Raw genomic sequence first — 20,736 nt, forward strand, 5'->3', positions numbered from 1 at the left:
GGCCCTCCAGTTACTTCCTTTTTCTCTTTGAGGTCACTTGTCAGGTGGATCTAGGTCCTCAAGATCTAGGCATTATAATTATACTACAGGTGGGGAGCAAGGGAAAGTAAGGTCTGGGTCAAGGGGCAGGGAAAAAGAACACAAAAACAAATCCGTAGATGCACACCATCGAGAACACGTTCACAGAGTGATCTTAACTTGTAGTTTTTAAGAATAAATTTAAAAATACAATCAAGCGGTGTAATCCAAGGCTTACAGAGGGATTTTTGCCCGGGTGCTTGGAGTCCGGTCTCTCCGATCCAATATTGTTGCGTCTCAAGCACCCGGGCAGCGAATATGAAATATTAATTATATATATCTCAATATATATGCATATATATATTTGTAGCTAATAATATATTATAATATTGTGTTCAAATAATTGATATTGCTGCATCTTAAAATTGAAGAAAAGATTTTTTTCCGACTAGGGAAACTGTTACGTTACGGTTACAATTCAATACTCTACTTTACGTTACGGTCACAATTAACAATCATCGTTAGACAAGTGAATCGTTATGCGTTATTCATTATCATTATCATAATCTTTATCATTAGAACTTCTCCCGCACAATCATCGCTGGGATCATATTGTATTTTGTTTCAATATTATCATTATTAAGCTCAGTTCTCAGTCGCAAAAGCAACGTGTGACAAAAGCACCTCCTCGCGAGGAGGGTGTGTATAGTATATCCGATCCGATATCGAGTCGGGGTCTTGAGTTTTATACGTCTTCAATTGTCAGACTCTTGCTCTTGCTCGCTTTTCTTTGTTTTTCTTTAGATTTAGATTTAGTTTTAGGTTTAAGTTGCTGCTTTTGTTTTACGTTTTAGTTATAGTTTTTAGTTTCTGTTCTGTGAGTCGACCTGATCTTGATTCGGTTCGATTCGATTTGATTCGGTATTCGGTTTCGGTTGCATTGGCTGCCTAGGGATTTGGAATTGTTGCATCTTTAGCGCCTTCGGCCTGAGGGGCGGCGCTCTGATTTGAAATTGCGTTTTTGTCTTTGTCTGACTTGGCATCCTGCAAAAGAAATACGAGTATTGCCAACGGTTTCTTTTTTTTTTTTAAGTGTGTAAATAGAGCTCTCAGGTCGGTTCTCGTTTTCGAATCGAATGAATTTTGCGAATTTCTCCAAGCGATTTTAAAGGAAACTTGCAAAATTTCATTAATAAACTTAAATGTAGTATAATTAGTTTACCTTCTCAACGTCAAATTTTCAATTTCTCAGTTACAATTTCTTATGAGTTTAAGAAGTTGGACTATGAACCATTAAATTGGCATTTCAAATGCCAGCCAAAAGTGAAAATGAAAACAGTACTAGGTTTGAATACTGAGGCTCTTTTGATAGATAGGTATTTATAAATCAAGTAAGGATATTAAGTTATTAAGAGTGCATTAGACGATGCAACTACGACTGCCACTTGAAAAGCAACATATGAATATACGTTTTTACAAATATAATACGAAGTGGCAATCGTGTATGCTAGATTTTGTCTACATAAATTGTGTTAAATATTATAATTGATTAAGATTGCAGTTCTAAATACTTTGAAAAAATACTTTTGTTTACCTATACATATGTACAAATGCCAAAAAGATATTTCTCTTTTGCGGATTTATTTTGGTGCCAAGGGAACCGAAGGTGAAACTCGGTGTGGTCGGAACCTGCTGCTCAAAGACTCCAGGTTCACGGGAGGCAGTGCAGCAGGTTGCGGCTCACTTTCTCGCTCGCCCTGCTTGCCTGTCCTCTCATTTCCTCCTACCTGGCAAACGCAACAAAGGGGGTCGGGTTGGGGGTTACGATGGATCGAATCAGGGTTTCAAATCGATTCCAGTTCGAACCGCAACGAAACTGTACCCGGAATCGATGTGCAACCCTGGGGAGATACTTTAAGATGGGACACCTGTTCTGTTCCGGGGGAAAGAGGGGTCTCTGTGAATGCACTTTATGCTCACCTTGGCCTTGACGCTGGCTGCCTCCTGCTTGAGATACTCCTCCCGTGCCGCCTCGTAGAGACCCACAAACTTGTCGCGCTGGCCCTTGTACTGGGCAAAGAGTTCGTCGTCCTTGTGGCCCTTCAACCGATTCTCGATGTCCACCTTCTTGTCGTGCTCGCTGCGTATCTCGTCGGTGACCCAAGGCTTGTCGATGGGATACTGATTGATCAGGTTCTTTAACGTTTTAATGCTGCTCTTCCCCTTCACCGCCTGCTTGATCAGCTTGGGGGGGATGGGCTTCGTAATCCGGCCGCCGTTCATGTTCATAGGTCCGCCGAAGGGTCCAACCGGGGGCATGCCGCGCGGCGGCATCCGTGGACCCATCATGTGCATGGGCGGCGGGCCGCCCATCATAGGACCTGGACCTGGACCAGGTCCATTGCGCCGCAGGAAGTGAGGTGGCGGCGGCGGCGGTGGTCCACCCATGGGTCCCATGGGCCCAGGGCCACGCATCCCAGGCATCGGCGGCTGGAAAGGCATCTGCGGGTAAGGTCCTCCAGGACCCATGGGGCCAGGTCCACGTGGTCCTCCGGGGCCCATGGGACCCATTGGTGGACCCATCATGTGGCGTCCCGGCGGACGGTTCGGCGGGGGTCCACGCTGGAATCCATTGAAGCCGCGATTCAGGTTGGGATTGTTTCCCGGAAAGCGCTGCCAGTCGCCTCCTGCTCCGTTCATTGGGTTGTTGAAGGGCTGCTGCTGGTTCATCTGCTTGTTGCTCGGGCTGTTCATCTTGCCCTGCTGTTGGTTCGGATTGGTTGATTGTTTGATCCCCTTCATAGGTTTTTTCTTCAGGCCGTCCCCTTGATTTTGTTTGTTTCCCGGTGCCGGACTGTTGAAGTCGATGTACAGGGGATCGCTGGGCATCTGGCTGGAGGAGAACATCATCTGGTTGTTGCCATTGCCATTGTTCCCATTCCCATTTCCGTTGCCACCTGGTCCTCCGGAGGCATTGTTGCCCGGACGGAAGGGTTTCCGGTATGGAGCTGCAGCTGCCCGGGGATTTTGGATACTGTTGTTCATATTGTTGTTCTGGTTGTTGCGCTGCTGCTGCGGATGCGGGTTTTGCTGCTGCTGGTACTGCGGCTGCTGCATTTGCTGCGGGTATTGCTGCGCCTGCAGCCGGTTAGGCTGGAATTGGTTCTTGGACACCATTGCTGGGAGCGGACCACAGTTCGACTGAAGAGATCAGGATTCAAGGAAAGAGACGACACACATACAGCAAACGACTCTAAAAAATACACGCTTATTTTGTTAAAAAAAATCTATAGAAAAAACCGATTCCAGTGCCGTCAGGCCGATAACATTACAGTTGCAACAATCGCTGGCGATGGTATCGATTGTTTGTCCACTTAAAAAAAAAATTTAGAATGTAAAAAGGTATCAAGAAAATGAATATTCCGCTAATATTTAAAACTAAAAATTAATATTTAATAAAAATTAAACACAACACTTTGATTCAACCTCACTTGTGTAAGTCCTCAGTCCTTTTTATTTTACTAAATAATCCGTATTCTGCTAATAGGCATTTACTATAGCTTCTATATGAAAACAATTAAATATTTGTTAACATCCGATTTACAACCTGTTCCCACTTTGCAAGCAGTCGGTGTCGCGCGCTCTGTTATCGATAAACCTGATATCGGAGCTGCACGTGTGATTTCAATGTTTATTTTTTGAACGGAATAAATATTAATATTATTACTCCGTTAATAGACATGGGCAAGAAGGTGCACAATGCCAAGGCGCGGCAGAATCCGCAAACCATTGTAGACAACTCGGCCGTGAAGAAGGTGGGGTATCCCAAATTCCAAACAGCTCGAACCCGCTTTCTTATCCAACCAATCCTCTACAGATCCAGATCGATGTGGATGCAGTGGCCGGTGGAAGCCAGGCGGGCTACGATGAGGCCAACGCCCTGGTACTGCCCTCAGAGAAGCGGGCCACCAAAATCAAGGTGGACAAGGTGCAACACGTAAAGATCCTTACCAAGAAGCAGCGTAAGCACCTCCAGGCTATTGTGGACAAAAAGAAGAAGAAGGAAGGCGTAGGTTTCTCCCACTGATTGGCAATTAACTCTTACTTAAGCCAAATCCATTCAATTTCAGCGCGCCCAGCTCTTGGGAGACCTGGCGGCCGTGCAAATCCCGGAGGCAGAGCTGCAGCAGTACACTTCTATCAGCCAGGTACAAACGGTGGGCCTCAAGCGTCTGCCCACCCTGGATGAGTATCTGGCCAAGAAAAAAGAGCGGCAGGCGCAAGCCCTGGCCGAAAAGAGCTCGGGCTCGGGGCTCCGCGTGAATGCTATAAAGGGCTCCAAGCGCAAGCTGCTCGCCGAAGAGGAGGAGGAACTTGAGGCCAAGCGCAAGAATCCGAATGTGATTAGTTTGGAAGAAGGTGATGAGGACACCTCTGAGAGCGAGGATGAGACGCCTGCAGCTCCACCCGCTCCTGCTGCCATACCCACTCCAGTCGTTGCTGTGCAACCGAAAATCGAAGTTAAACCGCCCAAGGAAAAGCGAAAACCGGAGTCTGCTCCACCTGCCTGCATCCACCAGACTGTCTACGTGCCCGTACATCGTTCCACGGAAGTGCAGGAGGCTCGCCTTCGTCTGCCCATCCTCGCGGAGGAGCAGCAGGTGATGGAGACCATCAACGAAAATCCCATTGTGATCGTGGCCGGCGAGACGGGCTCCGGGAAGACCACCCAGCTGCCGCAGTTCCTATACGAGGCGGGCTACGCCCAGCACAAGATGATCGGAGTGACGGAGCCGCGGCGAGTGGCTGCCATTGCCATGTCCAAGCGTGTGGCCCACGAGATGAACCTGCCGGAGAGCGAGGTGTCCTATCTCATTCGCTTCGAGGGAAACGTGACTCCGGCCACGCGCATAAAATTCATGACCGACGGTGTGCTGCTCAAGGAGATCGAAACGGACTTCCTGCTCAGCAAATACTCGGTGATCATCCTAGACGAGGCGCACGAGCGAAGCGTTTACACTGACATCCTGGTGGGGCTCCTCTCGAGAATCGTCCCCTTGCGCAACAAACGTGGACAGCCGCTGAAGCTGATCATTATGTCCGCCACGTTGCGGGTAACCGATTTCACGGAGAATACACGATTGTTCAAGATACCTCCACCGTTGCTAAAAGTGGAGGCGCGTCAATTTCCGGTCACCATTCACTTCCAGAAGCGCACACCCGATGACTACGTGGCGGAGGCCTATCGCAAGACCCTGAAGATTCACAATCAGCTGCCGGAAGGTGGCATCCTGATCTTTGTCACGGGACAGCAAGAGGTTAACCAACTGGTGCGCAAGCTGCGACGCACGTTTCCATATCATCCGCCAGCTAAGGATGTGGCGGAAGTGGATAAAGTGTCGCAGGAAGCAAAGGAGGAAACAAAGGATGATGCTGCAGAGACTGTGGAGGATCCTAAGGAGCTGGAGTTCGACATGAAACGAGTTATACGCAACATCCGCAAGTCCAAAAAGAAGTTCCTGGCCCAGATCGCTTTACCCAAAATCAACCTGGACGACTATAAGCTGCCAGGCGATGACACAGAGGCGGACATGCACGAGCAGGAGGATGATGCGGATAACGAGCGGGAGGGATTAGAGGAAGACCAAGAAGACGACGATGAACTGGGTTTGGAAGGAGAGTCGGGAATGGCCTCCGGGCAGAGGCAGCCCCTCTGGGTTCTACCCCTCTACTCGCTGCTCTCCTCGGAGAAGCAGAACCGCATCTTCCAGCCCGTTCCCGAGGGCTGTCGGCTGTGCGTCGTCAGCACCAATGTGGCAGAGACCTCACTCACCATTCCACACATCAAGTATGTGGTGGACTGTGGTCGCCAGAAGACCCGCCTCTACGACAAACTGACCGGAGTTAGTGCCTTTGTGGTAACCTATACGTCGAAGGCTTCGGCGGATCAGCGGGCTGGACGAGCGGGTCGCATCAGTGCCGGCCATTGCTATCGTCTCTACTCGAGTGCCGTTTACAACGATTGCTTCGAGGACTTCTCCCAGCCGGATATCCAGAAAAAGCCAGTCGAGGATTTAATGCTGCAGATGCGCTGCATGGGCATCGATCGCGTGGTGCACTTTCCGTTCCCCTCGCCACCAGATCAGGTGCAGCTGCAGGCCGCCGAACAGCGGTTGACTGTACTGGGTGCCCTGGAGGCCACCAAATCAGAGAAGACAGATTTACCGCCAGCCGTCACCCGTTTGGGCCAGGTGATCTCCCGCTTCCCTGTGGCGCCTCGCTTTGGCAAGATGCTGGCCCTGTCTCACCAGCAAAACCTGCTGCCCTACACCGTCTGCCTGGTGGCTGCTCTCTCTGTCCAGGAGGTGCTTATTGAAACGGGGGTACAAAGGGACGAGGATGTGGCCCCTGGCGCGAATCGCTTCCACCGTAAACGCCAGAGCTGGGCGGCAAGCGGAAATTACCAGCTCCTCGGAGATCCCATGGTCTTATTAAGGGCCGTCGGAGCAGCGGAGTATGCAGGATCACAGGGCCGCTTGTCAGAGTTCTGTGCCACTAATGGATTGAGACAAAAGGCGATGAGTGAGGTGCGAAAGTTGCGCGTCCAGTTAACTAACGAGATCAACCTGAATGTAAGTGACGTCGAACTTGGGGTGGACCCCGAACTGAAGCCTCCCACAGATGCTCAGGCGCGGTTCCTTCGGCAAATTCTACTGGCCGGCATGGGTGACAGGGTGGCTAGAAAGGTCCCCCTGGCCGATATCGCCGACAAGGAGGAGCGCCGGCGACTGAAGTACGCCTACCACTGTGCCGATATGGAGGAGCCTGCCTTCCTTCATGTCTCTTCCGTGTTGCGCCAAAAGACACCCGAGTGGGTTGTCTACCAGGAGGTATACGAGCTGCAGAACGGGGACTCCACCAAGATGTTCATCCGTGGGATCACCGCCATTGAGCCAGAGTGGTTGCTTCTATACGTTCCTTTGCTTTGCAATATACGTGAGGTACGCGAGGATCCTGCTCCCAGATTCGATGAGGCCTCGGGCAAGATATACTGTCATGTGGACGCCACGTTCGGCAAATCAAGCTGGGAGCTGCCACTCGGCGAGGTGGAGATGCCGCTTAGCGAGAAGGCCTGCTGGTAAGTGTCTAGGAGATTGGTTTTGGTATCTATACGAGTTAATTGAATGCCGTTGCTTTTTCAGTTACTTCGGAATGTTTCTGTTAGACGGCCAAGTTTGCTCCGCGCTAGCTCCCTTCCGTGGCAAACTCAAGTCCACTCCCGCTTCTGTGATCAAGAGCTGGTCCAGCATGAACGACAAGGTGCTGCGCTTCAAGCGAGCTCTCATCACAAAGCAGATCCACAGCCGGCAGGCGCTGCTGGACCAGTGGACAAACGATCCTCACTGTGAGTTTATCTATATCTGGTCATAACCTCCTTTGATTGCATATCAACCTTCCCCCCTTAGTCCTTTTGGAGGAGTACCAGAATCTGCTCTACGACGTGGCGCTCAGCGAACTGACGTCTCTGTGGCCACCGGTGGATAAGAAGGAACCAGAAAGCCAGTCAAAAAGCTAGTTGGCGTCGGGTTTTTTGTATAACAAGTTTCATTTATTATTTATTTAATTGATATATATTTATATAATTTTTTATGTATAATATAAATATGAAATTTGTTTTAAATGGAACTAAAAAAAATGGAGTGGAGTGAGGGGGAATAAAAATGTTTTTGTTAACAGCTAAGTTTCGATAAATGTTTAATACAATCCATATATGTACATAGAAATAATCAATATTCATTGTATTTTGTATTTTTTGTTTGTTGTCTGTTGGTTTTTCTCTCCTGGTAATTAATTGTAAGTTAATCCTTCTGCTGGTGGTAAGAAATTAGCATTTACATTTGAGTTAATGAGAGATTTGGCTAATTGGGCATGTGGCTATATAGTGGGTATATGCCTCGGTTATATACGCATCGAACGAACGAACGAACGGAACGGAACGATCGGATTCGGATTGGCCGACAAACTGTAGCTTTGTTCGCTTAGCTTCGCTCCTCCCTATATGTACATGTAAATCGCTAGTTGGGATTGGGATTAGGACTCCGTTTGCTGCAGCTCCTCCTCCCCAGGCTATTGGCTGGGACTCCTCGAATGTCATCCTCCATACGTCTACAAATGTGTGTGTAGAAAAAATCAGTCTAATATATTAAGGCAACGTGAGAGCTTTACATGTCGTCATTCCACTTCATCCTCGTCCTCATCCTTATCCTCATCCTCTTAATCATCTAGGAATTGTGTGTAATATCTTAGTTTTGTAACTTGAATCCTGTCCGAAGTTCGCTTATCGCTTAGGCTAATTTTATGCGGGATTTTTGTATAATTTGTGTACTCTTTAACAATCAATTTTGGTATGTTTTGTGTCTGTGTGTGTGGTGTGTGGTGTGTGGGGCTCGTTAACTTTAACTTTAAACTAATTTCCGTTAAATATACATTTATAAATTCTTTAGGTTTGCTTAATATTTCTGTATTGGCTAGCAAGAGGAGAAAGAACAAAATAGGTAATGTTTGAGAAGCATTTGGTTTTCCGTTTCCGTATTATACAATTTGCAAGTTACAACAATTAGTTATATATTTAACTTATGATCGATCTCCTGTCCAAAATCCTGCTCTCGATTTGCGCTCTTTTTCCTATATACTGAGTATAATCTATAACTTTTCATTAATACTAAAAATTGAATTCTTTGTTTTTTTGTTGTTTGTTTGTTTTTGTCTGAATTATTGTAGTTTGCTCCTAATCCCTATACGTACACTAAACGCAGTCGTTTTATAAACTTTACTTTGATTTCTTGGAAGTGTTCTCATTTGTTGTTGTTTGTATGGTTGTTTCTGGCCAGGATAGGTAGGTTTGGATATGGGCACAATGCGGCATAATGCGGAAGCCCGGAGCAGGGTCGTCTGCTCTCTGTAATCTCTATCTCCATTATTATGCTTTTTGCTGATATGTATTACAAGGTTGTGTCCATGTCCATGTCCATGTCCACCTGGGTGTGATGCCATCCATGCCTTTGGGGTGTTTGCTTGGCAAACAAATGCAAATCTATGTGAAGGCAGGTCCATCGTCATCTCCTTAGACCGTTGTCCCCGTCTCGCTGTCATCATTCCCATCGCTTGGTGGCTCCTTAGAGACCAATACAGCGGCGGTATTGTCTGGATCGACTGTCCCCTCCTCCTGGCTAAGAGAGGCGGGACTTGGGGAATTGGCACTGGAAGCGAAGCTGGCTTCGGCAGTAGCAGGGCTAGAAGGAGGTGTTGGTGGTGGAGCTGGCTGCTCCTCGGGATTGGAAACGGTTACCTCTTCCAGTTGTGTGTGCTCCTCGGAACCCGTATCTGCTTTATCCTCCAGCTCGGGTTCCTTTTCTACTTCCCTTGCCCCTTCTTCACCTTCATTGGCAGTGACTGTGACTATGGCTGTGGCTGTGACCTCCTCTGTCTCCTTAGCGGGCGCATCTTGCTGCTGCTGCTGCTGCTGAACGGCATCATCCAGTTTTTGAAGCAGCTCTGGCGACAACTCACCCATGTCATAGAGGCGCCGCTTGTTATTGTCCAATATTATCTCCTTCCACATGCTCACCAGCCTGGTGAAGTTCGTCAGGTCGCCAGGATCGTCATGTGGCAATGGTATGGAACGCGTGGACGACGTATCCTCGTCCTCAGAACTGCTGCTGCTCACCGCTCGGATCTTGGCCTTGTGGGATTTGGAAGCTTCGCTGGTTGTCGACGGTCTGATCATCGGAAGGCCCCCCAGATTGAGCTGAATTTTGTACTCGTGGAAATCTCTTTGGATGGAACTGCGCCGCGAGTTGGCCATCTCCTCGGTGCTGCCCATTATCTGGTTGTATTCCCTCAGGCCCAGCTCCTCCACGGGCACGTAGTGGTCACCGATCTCCACCAGATAGACATAGCGGTTGACGTGCGAACGGAAGCGCATGTCCTTGTGGTTGGGCGTCCAGCAGTGGACCACATGGCCTACCATGCCGGCACTCGGCTCCCAGTCCTTCCAGGACAGCCTGCCGCCATTGTTGCGCATTCGTTCTGTGGGCCACACAACGGCATCAATGATGTCCAGGCAGTCGTAGATCTGTGCGGGGTTTTCGTGATTATTAGCCTGAGCTTAAGGTTTTTATTTTCTAGTTTCTAGTGTTTCTACTTACCCCCGTGTCGTCCACTATGATGACCTTCTTGAAGATCTCAATGCGCGGCTTTCTAATGATTCCACCACCTCCAGTTCCCGTTACCGTTCCCGATCCAGCGGGCTTTCCTTCTGCCACTGATGCACTCGTTCCCGTTTCGACGGCGGTAAGGCAAATCGGTCCCTTGGTCTTCCGTGGATAGTCGCCTGGCGTGGTAATGATGTTGCCGAGGCCCACGCCCATACCAAGACCCAAACTGCCCGATGAAGAGGAAAGCTTTGTGCTGCGCGGACTTGGTTCGTGTTCTACTTGAGTTTGAGGCGTGGCCGGATCCTTCCCAGTCTCTCCGCCCGCTCCACCGCTAGCAATAGGCAAAGTGGCCCGGCGCTCGTGATCTCTGCCACGACTGCTGCCGACCTCAGCCGGTCTCCGACTTCGCACCCCGCCACTACTTGTGGCTCTGGTGGCCCCACTGGCTCCTGCTCCTCCAACTCCGGATCCTGAAGTTTCCTGATCCCGTTCTCTGTTGAGCAGTCCGGCAATCAGAGTTGTGGAGGTGGGTTTCACTGGCATCACAGCCAGACCGCCACGCACCACCGCCAAACTGTCGCTCACATAACTCCCGCCCAGATTGGCAGGGATGGCACCTCCGGGAACATTTCCCGGGCGCACGTTATAGTAATTGTTTACGGTGAGGGTGTTGTAGAGCGGAGCAGAGATAAAGACGGGCGCTAAATCACCGGATTCACCGCCCGTGCTACTGGCGGTGCCGGGAGCGACCACTCCCAGACCAGATCCAGCCGAGGCACCCACTCCCGTGGCTGTAGAGGCGGCTCCCACGACGCTGCCACCGCTTCCAAAGTTACAGGCACCCAGCTGAACGGGGCCCGATCCCGGATGCGGCTCCAGAGCAGATCCAGAGCTGCAGCCTTGGCGACAGCGCTCGCGAATACGGTGCCACCAGCCGAGCACTGTGTGCCGTATGGTGTCCAGTGTGATGGCGCCTCCAATCACCTCGCACAGCTGGGCATTCGTGTCTGCATAGGAGGTGGTGAGTGGAGAAACGTAGATGGGATACCCAATCGGCTGATCGCAGCTGGAGTTGATGATATTGCGGAGTGCCTGCTTGGCATTCTGGATGCTCCCGCGCTCCGGGTTTCGATTCCGCAGGTAAATCAGCTCCTGCTGCTGGCCAGCCCACAAGCCACGGACGCACTCCCGATTCAGCTTGATCACCCGGAAGCTCAGACATCGCTTCGTGAGGCGAATAATGCGATACTCATCCGAGCCATCCTCCATCACGTGCCGCAAGGCTAGCAGATTGGGTGCACCTCGCAGTACGGCGCTTCGCCAGACGGGATCGGCCTCATGCGAAATGACCAGCTCATTCGAACAGTTGTCGATGGCATCGTACAGGGCATGGGGATCTAGGAACTCATCGGGATTGGTAATGTGGTCCTGCTGCAGTTTAAGGGCCATTTTAACAGCCGGTGCCACCACGGAATGCAGCAGTTCCATGTCCGCAAAGACCCATTCATCGCGCGGTGAAGTGATCCGGAAATCCCCTTTAAACAGGGCATGTAGACCGTGCAGAAAGAACTCCACACCGGTCAACGAACTGTGCGAGGCGGTGGCCAGTGATCGCCTGGCCAGAAGGCCCAAGGCCAGGCAGAGGGAGACCAGCGGTGCATCCTTGCCCACGCTGGCCAGTTTCAGGCGAAGTGCAGGTTTTTCCTGGCTTTCCTTCCGGCTCGCTGGTGCTCCCGCTCCGGTGGCGGTGCTACTCTTGGCCAGCTTGACGAATACGTTTTGATCCATATAGGTCACATAGCCACCCAGTCCGGGAGCACTTTCCGACGTTTGTCGGGATATATTGGCAAAGCTATGGGAGCTGCTCAATTGCGGGTCTCCGCCAACGGTGCCTGGCCCTCCTCCAGGGCCAGTGGCAGCACCTGCTCCGGCACTCACTCCTCCTCCGCTGCTTTCCTGGGCAACACTCTTCTGCGGGCGGCGCAACTGTTGCTGCGACTGCGATTTCGACTGACCCGAAGCCGACCCCGACGATCCGCCGTGCGCCGAAAGATTGGGCGTGCTCTTCGAATCATTGTGGGCGGGCGTGACCGGTGGCGGCGGAGCAGCTGCCGCCGATGCCGGGGCAGAGGATGCTCCTCCAGCAGCTGCTGATGCTGGCGCAGGTGGTGCAGTTCCCATTGAGGCAGCATCCCGACGCATATCCACGCAGTAGTTGATCCATTTGAGGTACACATAGCAAAAACTGGAGCGCGTGATGCCCACCGCCCGGAAGTCAAAGTCCTCGTCCAAATTGAAGTTGAAAATGGGATCCAGGTCGACGAACTGGCGGCTCAGTGTGTGCTGCAGGGCGTCCTGAATGGGACCGGAGGCCAGCCATTGCTCCAGCTTGGGGTTCTTCACCACATAATAAATGATGCTCTGAAAAATTACAATTTTAGATTAGCTGGAGCGTAATCGCGAAAATGCAAGAAAGCTCACCTTGATGTAGTAGGTGATGAGCACCTTGCGGTACTCGAACACCTGCAGCGTGGCACTGGCCAAATTGTCGGAAATGGAGTAGCCCTCTATGACGTACTGGGCAGCGACCACCTGCCAGGCCAGCCAGCGGGTGGAGAACATGGCGTTGGCGCTAAGCAGACGCGGCAGGTGCCCCGGATCGCAGCAGCAGCAGCCGTCGTTGTCCTCCACGTCCTCGGTGATGGCCTCCACTTCGCGTTGCTGGCAGTAGGTGCCGCGGAATTCCAAGCCACGCATCTGAAATGTGCACAATCCGTTGCCCAGCTCAATGATGTGCACCAAACAGTTGAGATCGTCGGAGGCAAGAACTGCAGGAATAGCAATTTGAGTCTTGTTCAGTAGGAGCAGGGTGTTTTGTTCTTACCAAAGCAATCTCCCTGGTTGACGTTTCCCCAGCGACCCATCAGGAGATCCCCGCACAGCGAGTGCTGCAGAGACCGCGTCAAGTGCTCATAGAAGATGCTGTTGAGGTTGTTGTCATCCGCTCCCAAATCCCGCTCCAGCTGGGAGCTAAGTCGCGTATTAGAGTGGTCTATGCGACGCGTGTTGTAGTCCCGCTCCCAGAACTTTATGGGACGCACGTACGAGGTGAGGAAGATGGCGCTGCCCAGAAAGGGATTCAGCGGGGTGGAGAGCAAGGCGGAGATGCCCGCCTGCAGGAACAGCATCGCCGAGTGGGGCACACTGAACGGCTGGGCGAAGGCGTGAAAGGCGGAGCCCCAGGTGATTTGCCAAGGAGCAATATAGGTCACAATGAATTGCAGCTGAGGAACGAATTTGTTAAGCATAACGATAATATCATAGACTGGTGGAGCTCTCACCTTCAGCAGGAAGTCACAGCACTTGCGGAAGGCCAGAGACACAAAGAAGTAGTCAATGATGAAGGTCTCCGTGGCCATGGAAAAATCGATGCGAAATAACAAAACCGTAAAAATGATGATCAGGTACTGGTTGGTCGGATCCGAGTAAGCGTTCCTCACAACTGACGAAGAGAAAACGAGAGATGGAGATTGGCATGAAAGTGAGAGAGATGGGAGAAGTTAAAATGACTGATCTTAATAAGGATTGCTTTAATAACTCACACTTTAGAGCGCAGATGGCCACAATGAGGGTACCCCAGGGCAATCCAAACTTAGCGACAATCAGCTGTGAGTCCGCCGTTAGCGAGGAGATGGCCAGCAGCGGAAAGAGCACGTTCCGTTCCAGAACACTTAGGTAAATGTATAGCTTTTCGAACCACATGATCTTGGGGGCGTTGAGCACCTCGAACTGGCCGAACTCACGCTGCCGGAGCAGTGGTCGAGCGAAGCAAAGCCAGGGCATATGCTTCCTCATCTGGGGCACGATGTAGTGTAGCAGGAGTCCGAGTACGCCGATGAACGAGTACAGCACCACGTTAAGGTCCGGCTGCAGGGCGGTGAAAACGGTGCTACAGTGCAGCCCCAGTACGCTGACCGCCAGCAGGGTCATCACCACCAGGTCGTTCTTCAGCCGAGTGGTCACTGTGGCCTGCAGTTTTCGTGGGAGTGGATCGGGAAGGTCATTGCCAGTCCCATTTCCATTGGCGTTTCCATTGACGCCGCCACCACTGCTGTTTTCACTGGCTTCGGTGGTTCCAGTTCCCGTTCCCAGATTTCCCTGCTGTTGTTTATCATCAGCTGGCGCTTCTCCTTCGGCGTCCGGGTCTGCCTCCAGGCATGCAGGTGTAGCATCCGTGGTGGCTGTGCCCGCTCCCGCTGTCAGCGTGGACATGTCCCCGGGATTTGTGGCAGATGAGCTGGAGATCTTGTCCTCGGTCTCATCGGCTTTTGCTGCTTGTTCATATGCCTCTGCCAATTCGCGCTTGCTCGCCTCCTCGCTGGCCAGCACATCTCCCCGCTGATCCTCACCCTCCGCCGCCTCTCCGGCCACCACTCCGGCTTCAGTAGCTGCTCCAATGGAGGTACACGAACTGGAGGCCGTGATTGCTCTCTTGCTGCTGCTGATGGTCTTGGCCAGAGTTTGCTGACTACTACCCAACGACGAAGCCTTCGACTTGCTGTGCTTCTGTTGCAGGGGCAAATTCTGCTCAGCCTCTAGTTGATCATCTGTTCCGTGCTCTCTTTCCTGCTGCTCCTCGTTGGCGGTTAGTTTTTCCAGCGAGCTTAGCTCGATCTGCTCCTGCTCCGTCTTCGAATCCGTCTGCCGACGCTGCTTCGGTGTGCTGGTGGCCAACTGGAGGGCAGTGCTATTGCCAGTTCCTGTTCCTGTAACTGCCCCGACTGCCGCCACCTGTTGCACTTGACTAAGATCCTCATCTTCGTCGTCCCGGTACGTGCTCACAATGCACGTCTTGATCAGCCGCCACAAGTGGCTGAAGTCGCTGGCACAACGGGACAGGTGGTAGCCCAGGGGCACAAGCATGGCGCAGAAGATGGAGAACAGGATATACTGCGTGCCGCGTTGCTCGTCCAATGCTCCATATAGAGGTCCGTACAGCAGCATCACGGCAAGCACCGACCGCACCACGCACAAAAAAGAGCCTGCAAATTGCTAAGAATTAGCCCCAGATGCAGGATCATGATTATAAGGAAACTTACCGAGCAGACTGCTAGCAGCATTTCCGCCAAAGATATGCATGTCAATCTGCTCCAGCAGGTACATAAGGAACGTGTTGATCTGCGGACACAGTCCCACCGAGAAGATGATGGGAAAGCACAACAGCAGGATGTAGAGCGCGTGAAGCAGGAGGGCCACCACGTCGGCGGGCGAGTAGCGCATGCCAAAGAAGACTACGGGGTCAGGTGGCCGTTCCCCGTAGTCCGTATCCAAGCGCTTGAGAAGTAGCAACATGCCCCCACCCAGGCAGAAGTATATAGCCCGCGAGTAGGCCACCGTCTTGTTAAATCCATGAACTGGCGACGCTGCGTCTGGCTGCACACTCTTCACCAACGAATACTGAGCTCCCGCAATCACCGCGCAGAAGAGCAGAGCACACAGATCCTTGTAGTGGTCGTGCTGCAGGATCGCCGCTCCCAAGCAGGCCACCATGGTACACAGCAGGCTGGCCAAGAGCACGTGCATCCAGTGGAGATCCCGGTCGAAGAGGGCCAGAAGCTCCAGCCGGTCCATGGCGATCTTGAACTCGTGCTCCTGACCGCACCACTTGAACCGGTACTTGTAGAAACTCTTTGGAGCCGCTGGCTTCTCTGCCGCGGATAGAAGGCACGCTGGCCTCCAGTAGTCGCAGTAGGGTGCAAAATGCCCGTCTACATTCAGCATGGGTTGGCTCATCTGACTGATCTGACTGATTTGGCTAATCTGGTTGCTGGGATGATTGGCCAGCCCCAGGGCGCTTAAAACACCTCCTCCGCCACTTGATGTTCCGCCTCCAGCTCCGGATGCTGAAACGGACGCAGCTTCACTGGCGTTTGCCGCTACTGCCGCTGCCGCATCGCTGAGTTGCTGCAGAGCGTCCAACTGGCTGCGCGCCACCTGGCGCTCATTGCGGATCACATTGATCAGCCCTTGGACCGAAAATGGGGCGTTGGATGGATGCCGCGAGCTGGAGCTTCCGCGCATGAGCATACCCACCTGCTGTTGCGTCATTTGCTGGGTCGCGAGCGTGGTTCCCCGGACTCCGGAGTTGGCCTCCGCAGCCGCTGCTAGCTGCTCACACATCAACTTGGCATCCAGACGCAGCTTATCCCTGGCTAACGCTCGCTCAATGTTCGTCATGTGTTCCACACTGGAACCGGAAGTAGGATGGGCACCCTGGAGCGCTTGAATGGCATCCTGGTAGAACTGGAAGTGTGCGTTGGACATGTTCGGCGGAACGAGGCTGCTACTTGCGGGGATAGGAGTGCCGTCCGCCGAGATGCCAGTGATGGGTCGGCCCCGATCGTCCACAGCTCCGCCGTGCATCAGCCAGAGCATCTTATGGATATCGGCCGTTAAGCTGTCGGTCAGGCTGATGCTGTGCGTCGAATTGGAGGAGGAGGAGTTGCGCGACGCTAGCTTGGTCTGTTTGACCAGGGCAAACTCGTTGCCTACCTCGGCCGCATCCGCCGGGGAGCCTCCCCTCCGCCTTCGCCTTAGTTCGTCCACTTCTCGGTACTTGACCACCTTTGGAATGGCTCCCAGGTTCTTGGCTGCCATTTTTGAGGTGCAAGGCTGTTCCTCGTCTAGTTGACACCTCGGCGGCTGCTGATGCAGCTGCTGTTCAGACTCCATACCCGCCAGCAGTTGATCCTTGGAGCTCGCGCTCACCTGCTCGCAATCACTGGACGGGCAGCCGGAATCCGCCTCGCTGCGAATGGGAGCGGGAGCAATGGGAGCTGGGATTACTGCCCCAGTTTGGTGTGACAGCTCCTGACGTAGTTGTTTGTCCGCCTGGATCTCTCTCAGAGTCACCTGCTGGCGATTGCGATCGCTGAGCAGTGGTGACCGCGATCCCGTGTTGTTATCCTCCGTCTCCTCGTCTTCCTCATCATGTCCGCCACTCATTCCTACTGCCACGGCTCCAGACGACGACCCCGCGCCCTCCACTGGTGCCCCTTTATGATGCTGGTGGTGCAAAAGCGACTGATGATGGAGATCGTGGGTTTTTAGGTCGTCATCCAGCTGGTTGTGCGTCTGCTGCAGCTCGCTAAGGATATGCTCCAAGTTGTCGTCGAAATCTTTGAACACATCCGCATCAGCGGCATCGTCGTCCGCCAGCAAACCGCCCACATCCGACTCGACACTGTAGTGCGTTTGGCTGCAGCCCAAGGCTCGTGTTCTCCTGCGTATCGGGACGTCGTCCACCTCGTCGTCATCGTCGGCGTTACCTTGACCAATTCCCAAGGAAACGTCTTCGTGTTCCTCGTGCGCTGTCTTCTCATCACAATGCTCCACTATTGGGTACACTGGAGGCTCAATCAGCGCCGTTGTGGAGCCGCAAGCGCTGGAGCTACCGAAAAAGAGACTGCTGCACGTGCTACCGTTGCCAGGCGCTCCTCCTCCGGCCGCTGGATTTGCTTCGCCAAAGCTTTGCGTGGGATACAGATTAAGGTGCTGGTTTCGCACCAAACTCTTGCTGGGAGGTGGCAGGGGATTCCGCATCTGCTGTTGGCCTGAGATGGCCTCCACGCTGTTCGGATGCGGGCTGAGATTGGACACCGAGGGCTGCGGGCAAAGAACCTCCAAGGCTGCGCTCTTGATGCGCCTTACTCCGCCAGCTCCTCCACTTCCTCCTGATGTACCTGCTTCACCGGCCTGGCCTCGTCCGCCTACTCCGCCCACCAGAGCGGATTTGTTGCCCTGAGCCGAGCTATGCTTGTAGCTGGTGGCGTTGGAATGTCTGCGTCGCTTCATCCCGGTAGCAGAGCCACCTCCTCCTGCTGCTCCACTTCCGCTTGTTCCCGGTCCCCCCGTTCCCGGCGGGGCGCCTCCCGCCAGCTGAAGTGCAGACATTGTGCTGGTAGGATCCTTGCGGATGATTGCACCGCCCAGGTGATGATGCAGGTGGTGGTGGTGGTGGTGATGATGATGATGCTGGGCGCGGAAAGTCGGCTGGTGCGGCTGTTCGATGCCCAGATCTGATTTGGTGTAGCTATCGTCCTCCAGGTACACGTCCGGAAAGGGATCTGCAAAGGCAACATGAAGATTTTAGCAAATTGAGACCAGACACATAAAACATTCATTAAAATATGAAGCTCACCTAATATCCAGGACTGTAGGGCCCGGCTGCAAGCGTCAGCCACTCCGCCGCTGCCCGCATTCCTGGTCAGGCCCAGTTCCATGTCCTCCACATCGTTAGCGGCGCCACTGCCTCCTCCGCCGATCACAGCCAGCGCTCCGATGCTACTGGCTGCACTGTGGTGTGGAAGTTGCAGTATAGGCTGGAAGAGGCCGCCGCGACTCTGGTGCTTCAATCGCTCGTCGTGCGTCTCAGAGCTTCTGTGGCGCTGCAAGCGCGAGGAGCGTCCGGGATTTGTAGAGGAATTCGAGGCGGGGGCAATGACCACGACGGCGGTGGATGAAGACGCTGCATCTCCCCCGCCTATTCCCGCCGACGGGGTGCTAGCTATGAAGTGCTGGCGCGGATTGACCTGACCGCGCGCCTTGTTTGTCGGCTGGGAGTGAAGGAACGAAGGCGCCGCCGTGGCTATCGTGTCCGACTGGTTGCGCATCAGCTTGTGCTCCACGCTGGAGTTAGCAGCGGCTGCCGCTGTGTCCAAGCTACTCTGGCGCTCCAGACGTCGTCGATGGCGGCGGCTAAAGACCTCGGAGCACTTGCGCGACAGATGGCCCGTACGGACATGCTGAACGGGTGCTGTTCCCGCTCCCGCAGGTCCCAGTGCACCCACTGGTCCGCCTGATCGGCTGTCGCCACCGCTACTGCCGCCATCGGCGCTGCCTGCACTGCTCCCAGCCGCCTCGACAACCTCCGGATAGACGGTGAGGTACTTGTTGAACAGATCCGCCTGAGCAGCGGCACTGGTGGAGGAGTTTCCGCCCGGCCCCGTGCTCCGGATGGACTTGCTGACGCTGGCAGAACCTGCCAGCGATTGCTGATCCTGCTGACTGCCGCCAGACAGCATGGATGGGTCGTAGAACCTCAGTTCAATCGACTCGGAGCTGTTCTTGCGATGCACATCGACCTTAAGATCTGCGAAGGTGGAGGATTAGACTCGCCGACGCTGCCACAAGGCACAAAACTCACCAATTATGCTGTTCACGTTGTCGATGGACATGATGCTGTTCTCCTCGCTGGCCTCATTAATGGCCTGCTCGACAGAAATGCGCGAGCCGCCCGGTCGGATGACCTTCATCTCAATCCCGCCCTCGTCGTCATGGCGCGGCTCCGTCTCCTTGGTGACCTTGAAGAACTGCCCCTTGAGATTTACTTCGGACATGGTCTGGGCGCGATCGTAGAGCCGGTGCAGCGCCAGATTGGCCAGCTTCACCATCAGAATGGTTAAGCTGGTTATCACGCAGTACAGGCACCATGTCAACCAAGTGCTCGGAAAGTACTGAAAGATCGGGGTGCAGTTAGGAGAGAGGTCTTCCCATAGACAAGGGGGCCGCACAACTCACCAGGTAGGCCACAAAGGGCGAGCAGAGCAGGTAGAGCCACAGGTAAAGGTGCACCACGTTGCAGAAGACACCCTGGTGCGGATCGTAGAAGTAGCCGCCGGTCAGCGAGGCCCACACGCCCTGGCGCAGAATCTCCAAGGTCTGTGAACCCATGGTGGCCTATACTGCATCGCTCAGCCGCCGGATGGATGAGGATCCACGCTTCTGCTGCTCCAGCTTCCGGATTACTCACAGGAGGAGCTGCTGCAACTGCCCTTGCTGCCTCTCGCCACTCTTCCGTTTCCGTTTGTTTATTTGCTGATTAAGCCTGGCGAGCTGCAGGCGGGGGGCGTGGTCCGCGGGCGGGGCCTTGGAGGGCGGTGGCAGCGTGGGCGGGGCAGGGGGCGGAGCAGGAGGCAGGGCCAAAGTAGTTGCTTTTTCTGGGGGAAAGCTGTGCTGCGGGGCAGGAGGCGATGCTGCGGCTCCGCTGGAAACACTGCAATCCTGGCCAGGTGTTCCGCCGTAGCTGATTTCCCGGAGGTCACGATGCGATGCTGCTGCGAACGGATAAATCGAATATCGCTCGCAATTCCTGCCGTAATTTAACTTTTTTTCTTTTGTTTAGAGCAGTGTTATAAAGGTGGTAAACATCGATGCCAGCATATATTTATCGATGCTTTTGAAACATCGATAGCTCAATATTGCCTATACGGTCTGTTTAAAATTACAGGTGGGTGACACCGCTAAGATAGTGATGTCACCAACCTTGAATTTAGTACGAGCGTTCGGAATATATGTGGTGTATTTCGGTATTTTAATGTTATTATATCGGTATATACTTAAATATATCCAAGCAAACGGTCTGCTTAAAATGACAGGTGGGTGACATCGCTAGCTTAGCGGTGCTTCCATCCTTGTGTATAATCTAATTGGATTTTGTTTT

The 20,736-nt window shown here is 53.1% G+C and overlaps 3 protein-coding genes across 3 annotated transcripts; 1 reads left to right on the top strand and 2 right to left on the bottom strand.

Moving 5' to 3' along the window:
* Nucleotides 1-357: 357 nt before the first annotated feature.
* Nucleotides 358-3,349, bottom strand: fs(1)K10 (female sterile (1) K10). Its single transcript, XM_017083296.4, has 2 exons — nucleotides 1,999-3,349; nucleotides 358-1,062 (listed from the first exon to the last, which is right to left on the bottom strand). The coding sequence occupies exons 1-2, from the start codon at nucleotides 3,193-3,195 to the stop codon at nucleotides 967-969; spliced, it is 1,293 nt and encodes a 430-aa protein (XP_016938785.2). The 5' UTR covers nucleotides 3,196-3,349; the 3' UTR covers nucleotides 358-966.
* Nucleotides 3,350-3,716: 367 nt separating this feature from the next.
* Nucleotides 3,717-7,809, top strand: kz (putative ATP-dependent RNA helicase kurz). Its single transcript, XM_017083923.4, has 5 exons — nucleotides 3,717-3,833; nucleotides 3,896-4,087; nucleotides 4,149-7,156; nucleotides 7,221-7,423; nucleotides 7,485-7,809. The coding sequence occupies exons 1-5, from the start codon at nucleotides 3,759-3,761 to the stop codon at nucleotides 7,592-7,594; spliced, it is 3,588 nt and encodes a 1,195-aa protein (XP_016939412.2). The 5' UTR covers nucleotides 3,717-3,758; the 3' UTR covers nucleotides 7,595-7,809.
* Nucleotides 7,810-8,774: 965 nt separating this feature from the next.
* On the bottom strand, nucleotides 8,775-20,425 carry pcx (pecanex). The gene is made up of 10 exons (XM_017083642.4): nucleotides 19,815-20,425; nucleotides 19,441-19,750; nucleotides 18,436-19,386; nucleotides 15,335-18,361; nucleotides 13,838-15,277; nucleotides 13,577-13,737; nucleotides 13,120-13,519; nucleotides 12,717-13,063; nucleotides 10,227-12,656; nucleotides 8,775-10,153 (listed from the first exon to the last, which is right to left on the bottom strand). The coding sequence occupies exons 1-10, from the start codon at nucleotides 19,965-19,967 to the stop codon at nucleotides 9,143-9,145; spliced, it is 10,230 nt and encodes a 3,409-aa protein (XP_016939131.2). The 5' UTR covers nucleotides 19,968-20,425; the 3' UTR covers nucleotides 8,775-9,142.
* Between the last annotated feature and the right edge of the window lie 311 nt (nucleotides 20,426-20,736).

This window comes from Drosophila suzukii, chromosome X (assembly GCF_043229965.1).
Source record: "Drosophila suzukii chromosome X, CBGP_Dsuzu_IsoJpt1.0, whole genome shotgun sequence".
Classification (NCBI taxonomy): Eukaryota; Metazoa; Arthropoda; class Insecta; order Diptera; family Drosophilidae; genus Drosophila; species Drosophila suzukii.